This window comes from Morus notabilis, unplaced genomic scaffold (genome assembly GCF_000414095.1).
Source record: "Morus notabilis unplaced genomic scaffold, ASM41409v2 Scaffold229, whole genome shotgun sequence".
Lineage (NCBI taxonomy): Eukaryota > Viridiplantae > Streptophyta > Magnoliopsida > Rosales > Moraceae > Morus > Morus notabilis.
The window spans coordinates 115,119-124,696 of NW_010362793.1; the positions used below are offsets into that span (position 1 = coordinate 115,119).

Below are 9,578 nucleotides of genomic sequence, written 5' to 3' on the forward strand. Positions count from 1 at the left end.
GGTTTCATGGTAAGCAGTCGAGGGATCGAAGCTAATCCAGAGAAGGTACAAGTGCTCCTTGACATGAAATCGCCGCGGAAGCCGAAGGAATCCAGAAGTTAACGGGTTGCATAGCTGCACTCAACAGGTTTATTTCAAAATCTACAGATAAGTGCATACCGTTCTTCGACACCCTGAGAGGGAGCAAGCCGTTTTAGTAGATAGAGGAGTGCGAGCACGCGTTCCAGCGGTTGAAGGAACACCTCGGGAAGCCGCCCCTACTGTCCAAGCCTATGGAGGGAGAGGTGATGAGCATGTACCTGGCGGTTTCTGAACACGCCGTTAGTTCAGTGTTGGTCTGCGAAGAGGAAAAGGTGCAACTGGCTGTGTATTACACCACCAAGCACCTTCTCGATGCCGAGACAAGATATCCGCATATGGAAAAGCTCACTCTCGCGTTAGTAATCACGTCGAGGAAATTGTGCCACTACTTCCAGGCTCACAGTATTCAGGGCTTGACAAATCACCCCCTCCGGCAGGTATTGCAAAAACCCGATGCTTCTGGGAGACTTCTCAAATGGTCCATAGAACTTAGCCAGTTCAACATCGACTACAAGCCGCGGGTGGCCATTAAGGGCCAAGCCTTGGCCGACTTCTTTGCCGAGTTCACAGGATTTCCAAATGAAGCGGGGGCGGTTGATGGACCCCCCCCCCCCCCCCCCCCCGGACCCCCTTCCCCCCCCCGTTGGAAGCTCTATGTCGACGGGAGCTCAAATGACAACGGCAGTGGCGCAGGGTTGGTGTTGCACACCCCAGAAAGCCACAAGATAACCTCGGCCGTTAGATTTGAGTTCTCAGCATCCAACAACGAGGCAGAGTACGAGGTGTTGCTGGCAGGGCTCAGGTTGGCAGAGCACCTAAAAGTAGAGGCCATAGACATCTTCAGCGATTCACAGTTAGTCGTGAACCAAGTGAAAGGCCAATATCAAACCAGAGATGAGAAAATGGCTGCCTATCTCGAAAAGGTAAAAGAGGCCTTAGAGAAGCTCTCAGCCTATGACATACAACAAGTGCCAATGGCAGAGAATAGCAACGCCGACGCCCTTGCTAGATTAGCCACCTCAAAAGACGCCGAGTTGCTCAGGCTAGTACCCGTGGAAGTTTTGAAAACTCCCTCCACGAAGGGGAAGCCTGAAGTCCTCTCCCTGAGCCACCAGTTGAGCTGGAACGACCCAATTGTCAAATATTTGCTCAACGGTGAGCTCCAAGAGGACAAGCAAATGGCAAAAAGGTTGAGGTACCAAGCATCGAGATACACCATGCATGACAATGTCCTATATCGGAAGGGGTTCTCGACGCCCTTGTTCCGGTGTCTCGATGACGAGGAAGCAAAAAAGTGCTCTCGGAGATACACGATGGGATATGTGAAAACCACGCAGGGGGGCAGTCCCTGGCTTATAAGGTGCTGAGGCAGGGATACTATTGGCCTAACCTCAAGAAGGATACAGCCGAGTATGCGAAGAAATGTGAAGGCTGCCAAAGGTACGCCCCCATCCCCCGGCAGCATTCTGAAGATCTAACGTCAATAGTTTCCCCTTGGCCATTTGCGAAGTGGGGGATTGATCTCATCGGCCCATTGCACAAGACCCCCGGCGGATACACATACGCGATTGTAGCGGTCGACTACTTCACAAAGTAGGTTGAAGCCGAGCCTCTAACGACCATATCAGATGAGAAATGTACAAACTTTATATGGAACAACATAGTTTGTCGGTTTAGTGTACCACATTCCCTCGTATCAGATAACGGGAAGCAGTTCAACAATGACAACACCAACCAGTTTTGCGAACTGCTAGGCATCCATAAGAACTTCTCCTCTGTTGTGTATCCCCAATCCAATGGACAGGTCGAGGCGGTCAATAAAATCATCAAAGTCACGTTGAAGCGTCGACTCGATAACTACAAAGGTAAGTGGGCAAATGAGTTACGAACGGTCTTGTGGGCCTACAGAACGACCAGTAGGACGACCACAGGGGAAACACCATTTTCAATGGCGTATGGTGTGGAAGCAGTCCTCCCAGTCGAGATATCCATCCCCACCAGCCGAGTGATACGGTACGAGGAAGATAAGAACGCTGAACGAATGGACCTAGAGCTTGACCTTCTGCAAGAAAGGTGCACAGACGCGCAACTAAGGCTCACCTCGTACCAAGCCAGAACAGCCAGGTACTATAACCGAAACGTCAAACATAAACGGTTTAAAGTGGGAGACCTCGTCTTGCGAACAGTAACCCCAAATACTAAGCCCAAAAATTCTGGAGTACTGGGCCCGACTTAGGAATGGCCTTACAAGATAAAGGAGGTTGTGGCTAATGGATCCTACCGGTGTTGGGAATAGTGTCCTAGAAGCATGAGATGTAATAGGATATTTATTATTTAATTAATAAAAGAGTTTATTCATCATTTTATGTGCATATATTTATGAATATTTTATGAATATCAAATGAAAATTCCGTGATTGTTTATGTAACCTTAAACATAGTATATAAGTGTTATATACGAGAGGATAGTGTTTAAGGATAATAATAAAAAACATTGTTCATGATGAATTTAATTAAAGTTTGAAATCTTTAATTAAAACATTATGAATACATGTCATTCCCATTTAGAATGGAACGGTGTTATCCGCACTGTTAATATAGCGAGATATTGAATGAGTGTATTTTACATAATAAGATTATGTGGAACAAGGACACAAACATAATATGAATTTCTAATAATTTCCGTTAAGCATAAAAATTCTAATTGAGTCTACCGATGGTCATATATAGGATGATCTTAATCATGAGTTCTTAACAAACTCCTATTTATGGATTTATGTCTTTTGATTTACTCGTTACGGATTCCGAGACCCTGAATCCTATTCCTTGTATTTTGGAGACATAATGAAATAGGTAGCTGGGAATGTTATTGTACGAGATGGAATCCATTCCTTCTTGAGAAAGAAGTAGATAAATAATTCTCTTGAGTGTTAATTCGGTACTTAAATTAGTAAGAGCGCTCTGGTTCATGAATGTGTTTTATGAATCACTATCCATTAAAGAATCAATGGTACTCAACAATTCCAAGTTTATAGTGGAGTAACTATTGGAATTAATAGAATTAATTAATTAATTAAAGTGTTTAATTAATTATTAATTTTATTGGAGCTCGGGATTATAGGTCCATATGTCCCCGCGTCGTCCTTGTAATTCTACCAGACACAAAGGGCAAAAATGGGAATTTTAGAATTACGGAATTCTAAAATTAAATACTCGAAAAATAATTAATTAAGAATTAATTATTATTTAAATAATGTGATTATTTAAATTTGAATTTGAACACATCTATATTTATCCATTTAAACTTATTTGATAAGTTGTTCAATTTAGAATTCAAATTAATTTAAGTTTGACTTAAATTGGAATTTGAATTTGAGTCAAAATTGGACTACAGGATATAGGATGATTTTTTTCTCTTCCTTCCCTATCAGAATTGGCGCCACACACAGGGTTAGAAAACCCTAGGGTGGCCGGCGACATTGGAGATAAGGGGAAGGGATTTTCTGTTCCAAATTCAAAATTGGAGATAGGGATTTGATTCTGTTTTGAAGTTTGACTTCTACTCTTTAAATATGAGAATGATAGAAAATTGTAAAGACAATTTTTGAAACATAATTCAGCCCTAATTGGATTAGCGAATTTCTCAATAGCAAAAAAAAATAGCAAAATTTTTTCTCCAAAAATTCCACATCGCGCATGCGTTGGTGTTTGTGAAAATTTGAGTGTTTACGAAACCTATTTTGTCTCACGTGTGCCCACACACACATCTACGTAGAATCAAGGAATTGACGTGGAAGCCTTTGGTTTTCTAAACACAAAGATTGGAGTAAGGACTGTTCGTGGACAAAGAAGTCAAGTTATCATCCGAGTCGGCTTACAGGTATTTTTTCGGATTGAGTTCTTGATGTAAATTAATGCGATTAATTTATTCGTGCATAAATTAATATAATCTATAGAGTATCTCAAAAGTTTTTCTGAAATTTTTATTATACACGATCCGCCTCCCCGCCACACTTCCGCACCCGAATTCGATTCAGGAACCAACAACCGGCTCGCTGAAGTCAACGGTCGAGACATCAAGCACACTTGGAATGCCGAAAAAAATGCCGACCAACTAAAAATCTACTACCAATAGCACCGATAATGGTCGACCTAAGGGTTACACTTAGAGATTTTTTTCCGTTTTTCTGGTGTATTTTTGCAGACTGAAAAGTCGACGTGTAAATTCCATGAGAATAAAAGTTTGTCTAAATTTTCTACTTATTTTGGTTAACTTGTGTGAATTTCAATGCCCGACCACAATCTACATATATGAGAATCTACTGTCTACATCGACCATTATACGTCGATCGATCGTGCGTCGAAGAAAAGTTGAAGACTATCTTCGACGAGGGGGTAGTAAAGCCATATAGGGCAGCCCCAAGGCCGGTAAAGGCAGCAAAGTTTGGTAAGTCCTTGCTGACCATACTTAATAAAAGAAATTTTCAAAAACATTCAAGTATTTCTACGGCATCCATACACAAAGCAAGTATTAGTAAGGAGAAAAGGTTTATATATAAATAAATAAAGGGAGTCTTGACCGTATGGCCATTACAAAACAAAAATCAAATGTCTCGGCCCAATGGCCCTCATAAGAATTATACATAGAAAGAAAGAAAGGTAGTCATGGCGTAGCCCCATCCCCCGGCGCCTGTTCTGTTGCTTCATCCCTCGCCATTTACTCAGATCCCTCGGCGCCCGGCGCATTCTCGAGCACCATGACCTCCTCGTCGTCAGACTCATCGAGGAAGGCCAGGTTGACATCTGGGCACTTTCTTCAGAAGCGGTCGAGAATCTGCTCCCTAGCTGATTTCATTATATTAAGCTGAAGCTCCTCGAACTCAACAGAGTCTTGGTACGCTTTGAGCCACTAGGAAACTAGGTCCTCAAAAGCCTCTAAGGACTTGAAGTGTTCGACCCCCTGCTCGACCATACCCTTGAACTCCTGCGACGACTTAAAAGCCTCGATCCAGGCATCGACCGAGCGGCTGAATTCCTCAGATCCCAAGAACTCCTCTATTGCCTCCTTCCTCTTCTACTGAAAGATAGGTGAGACAAGGAATGCCTCGACTCCCTTAGAGCAGCCCTCCGCAAAGCGTTCGCGCTTGGCCTTGTCCATCGCCTCCTTCAGGGACTTGACTTTAGCCTTCTCGGCGTCTACCTCTGAGGATAGCTCAGCCTGAACAGCTTCCAGTGTGAAGATTTCTTCCTCTATGGCCCTCGACGGCACACCCTTCTCCAGCAGAGCTTCGAGCTCCACGTAGTTTAGAAGCATAGCCTCGAGAGCCTGGGAAATGAGAAAAACAATGGCACAAATTAGTGCAAGCCAGTAATGAGAGGGACAAGGTCGAGAAGTGAATATGATTTACCGAGACTTGGTGAATCACCGCTACGTGTTGGCGATCCAGGAGGTCCATCCCTACAAACTTGTTCCAGGAGTCCATGTGAAAATGCGAGTAGATGGCCTCGATGGGAAGGCTGAATCGAGGGGGAGGCGCAGAGCCCGGTTAAGGTCGTGGTCGACCACATCTGAGACCAAGAACTTGGGGTCGTTGATATTCGACCCTGGCATCGCGAGGGATCCCTCTGGTGCAGGAGGGACCCCCAGATTTGCGGCCACCCCGATGTTTTTCCCTTTGTGTTGGTGTCGACGCTGTCGGGAGGATCCCTCGACTGATGGGGTGCCCAGTGACTCCTCTGTCCTGGGCCTTTTGGTGCCGGGGGTGATCACGAACCTCCCCCGAGATTAGACCTCGGCAGCGCTGGGAGTCAGCTCGACCGAAACCTCCGGTTGGCTCGTCGACTTGGAGGTGGCGTCCCCACCTCTCTTCCTCGGCTTGGGGGGAACCATGTACCACATATCAGAAGGTACTGTTGCACAACGAAGAAAAATTAGCCTCAAGAATCTCTCGACTACTTCCTTCCCTTCCATTGAAAGGCTAGAGGAAATAAGGCTCAACTTACCCCTAAGGAGGTCCGCATGCGGGACAACAAGCTCGCGCGGAGGCTCGAGGATAACTGACAACCCGTAGAGTAGACAGTTCTCAGGTATGTTGAGCGCAGCGGAGCTCCTCTGGGAGTCGTCGAGGGCTAGAATACGCGTGACGTGGTTTAGCGCGGTGGAAGAGAGCCTTGGTCGATTGACAACTTCACCTGTACAAAGAGTGATTCATGTGAGATGGCCACGTATAGAAGGAGGTTACGAGAGTTCTATAGGAAGAAAACCTACAGTATTTGTTTAACACTATCTGAGTCCCGAGTGGACGCTCACCGTCGAGCGGGTGGGTATTGAAGTTGCCCCCAAGGAAGAAGAATTGGGGCTTCCACCCATGACAGCTTGAGGTCTTATCGACCACTACGGTGGGGATTGAAGGTTTGGACTTGGAATGAGCTCCAAAGTAGAAAAAATCCCTTTGACCAGGGGAGGCCCTAAGGGCGTAGCAGTATAGAAATTCCTCGACGGTGATGTCGAGGCTTAAAAATTTCCTCCACAGGATTACCATGGAGTTTATTGTGGCCCAGCTGTTGGGTGACAGCTGGGCGGGGGAAATCCTGTGAAAACCACAAAGCGCCTTCACAAGGGGTTAAAGGGCAAAGTTTGGCTGAGACTAAGGGCCCGCGTGTATACAGTCATATGGCGGGGAGGAGGATTGTGAGCCCTGTCATTGGGGGTGGGGATGATCAGGTAGAAGTGGCCGGCGTCGATCCCTGCATCATTAAACGCCTTCAGGGTAGCTTGGAGTCTTATCTTTGACGGGTTAACATCCATCGCCATCCCCTCAGCGTCACTAGACGACGCCAGGCCATAGCCGCGCCCCCGAACAGGGCCGACCTGTAAGCCCTCGTCGTCAACGTCGAGAAGGATCAGCTCGTCAGTATGTGAAGTCAAGACTGACCCCTCAGGGTACTCCTCCACTTGGCAGAGCAGGAAGTCCCTATTGTCATCTGAGGACGTGCTTGGTGTCGCAGCTTCCTCAGGGTCTTCCCTAACCCGGGAGGTGGAGACCTCTCGACCTATGATCTGTTTGGGCGACATGATCTGAAAATAAGCAAAAGTGGGTCGAGGTAAGTGCCTAGTGGTCGAGAGGCCAAAAACAGGGTCTGCACTCCAGACAAAATGGTCCCAAGGTCAAGAGCTTCGACACTAGGCTCACACGGCCCAGAAATGGGTTACCAACCCGTGAATAAGGGAAAAAAGCTCACCAGGGTCCCCGGGGACCCAGAGGTGAGTTTAAAAGCCCCGACATGGCCGACTGAACCCGAGTGGGTGCTACCATGCCAGGATTCAAATGAAATTAATACGGCATTATTCAGGTAAGTTCATTTTGCAGTTATATGAACCTTTAAAATACAAGTTTTGGCAGGGTCCAAACCCAGAATCACATCGACAAATGAGGAAATACCAGAAGACTTACTTGTTCTACAAGAAGAGCCTCAAGACCGAGAAGGGGAATCGAGCACAGGTGGTACGCACGAAAGCCAAAGCCGGAGACGGAGGTTCCTGGTGAAAATCTGACAGAGTAATAGCGTTTGGAGAATGAATAACGAAAGAACAGTGTCGAAGGGGCATATATATATATGCTCGGGGAGGGTAGCTTAGGAGGCTGAGAAGTCCCAATGACGCCAGATCTCGACCGTTTAATCTGAACCGACCTCCGACGGTGACTCAAAAAGACGTGATCTAACGGCTGGGATAAGTTCGGGAGAAATAAATACGATCGGACGGTCGCTGCTTTCCCTCGACTACCACGTGTCGCCAGGGTATGGGGACGTGACCGTTGACATGATCGATGAGACTGTTCCACTGCCCGAGGTACTCGCTATAATGATGGCGTAGTACCTACGAGCGGCTACTGTGGTCTGCAAGAGGGAATCTTCCACGTGGATCTCTCGACGCAATACAGCCTAGAATATCACAGTGCGACATCCAAGGCTAGGGGTAACTGTTACACCACGGTCGAGGGATCGCCCACTCCACCGGGTGTTAAGCGCCGAGAACTCCCCGTAGAATACCGGTAGCTGACGCCGAGAGAGGTGGTGAGTCCAAGGTGCCCTTCAAACGTCGAGAAAGCCATATGCACTAATGAGCGTCGAGGAACCTGACCACGTGATAATGACCCAACGTCGAGGCATCGGACCCCAGTCAAACCCGCTGTCAATCCTGGGGAAGATACACTGTATCACCTACTGCCACTGCTGGAGTCAGGAGATCAGGCATCGGGTAACGAGTGATTAACCTGACCAAGAAGCACTAATTAGGGAAATCCAGCTGCCAAACCCCCAAATTAAGGGACAAAGGTTGACTTCCTCGGGGAGTGCATGGGGTTTCACACATGTATAAGGCCTATAAATAGAGCCATAAAAGTTCATGATGTGTTTTAGACTAGCATGAAGAGATTTCTACGGAGCTTGTAACCCTCAATATACTAGTGCATGCACAAGTGGATGTAGGCTAAGAATTTTAGCCGAACCACTATAAATTCCTGTCTCATTTATTTATTTAGCAGCATTAATCCTTGACTAATATGTGAGTGATTAGCGTGAGTATCCTTGGAGAGCTATAATTTCTTGTTGATTAAAATCCACCATCAACACCAAACATGCACAAAAATTCCAATTTTTTGAGGTGAAAATGGCAGTTTTGTTATAAATTTGACTTATAAGGAAGTACGACTTCGACAATTGGAGCAAATTTAAGAAAACTACAAAATTGCATTATAAATAGGGATAAGTGGCTATGGAAGGTCAAGTTTTACATTGTAATTCAATAATGCTACCACCATTCGTTGTGGATTTTTTCTCTCTTTTAAAAATAAAAATAAAAATAAAAAAACAAAACCATTCGTTGTTTTTTAATTTCAAGTCAAAAGACCTTCCTTTTAATAAAATTTAGTCAAACTTAAAGTGTGAAAATAACAATTTAACATACCTCATAACCCCTTAAATTTGACTAATTTGGTCAACTTTACGGCTAAATGATCTTTTCACACATAAGTTTGATAAAAAAAAATAGGCCAAAATAGAGGTTTTTAACATGAAATTAAAAAAAATTAAAAAAAACATGAAATTAGAAACATAGGAAATGATTATAACATTCTTGAAAGCATAGAATAAAATGTGTCATTTCAATAAAATACAATGATGACATGTTTATTTATAGGTAATCAAAATGACTATAAATTGGAGTGGATTTACCGTATTCTATTCTCTTTTTGTGTTTTAGCAAAAATTTTAAATTTAATAATTAACTTCTTAAACATTAAACTGTTGCAATAGGGCCAAATATGAAATCAACAAAATGATGACAGAAAGAAAATTGACTAGTTGCTAGATTAAAAGGCCGTGCTACAATTTGTCAAAACACAAAATATTCACGGGCTAAAATGCCAAAATGCAAGACACGCACATGAACATTTTTGTCACCAACACGATATTATTAATCTGATTCAAATTACAACA

The 9,578-nt window shown here is 44.6% G+C and overlaps 1 protein-coding gene across 1 annotated transcript; it reads left to right on the forward strand.

The window, feature by feature from the left end:
• Positions 1 to 272: 272 nt before the first annotated feature.
• Positions 273 to 1,448, forward strand: LOC112092474. Its single transcript, XM_024168741.1, has one exon. It carries the CDS (start codon positions 273 to 275, stop codon positions 1,446 to 1,448), a length of 1,176 nt encoding a protein of 391 aa, XP_024024509.1.
• The last annotated feature ends 8,130 nt before the right edge of the window (positions 1,449 to 9,578 follow it).

Bases quoted from the DNA above. Each gene is read 5' to 3' on its own strand.
- LOC112092474 (XM_024168741.1), top strand. From the start codon at position 273: ATGGAGGGAGAGGTGATGAGCATGTACCTGGCGGTTTCTGAACACGCC.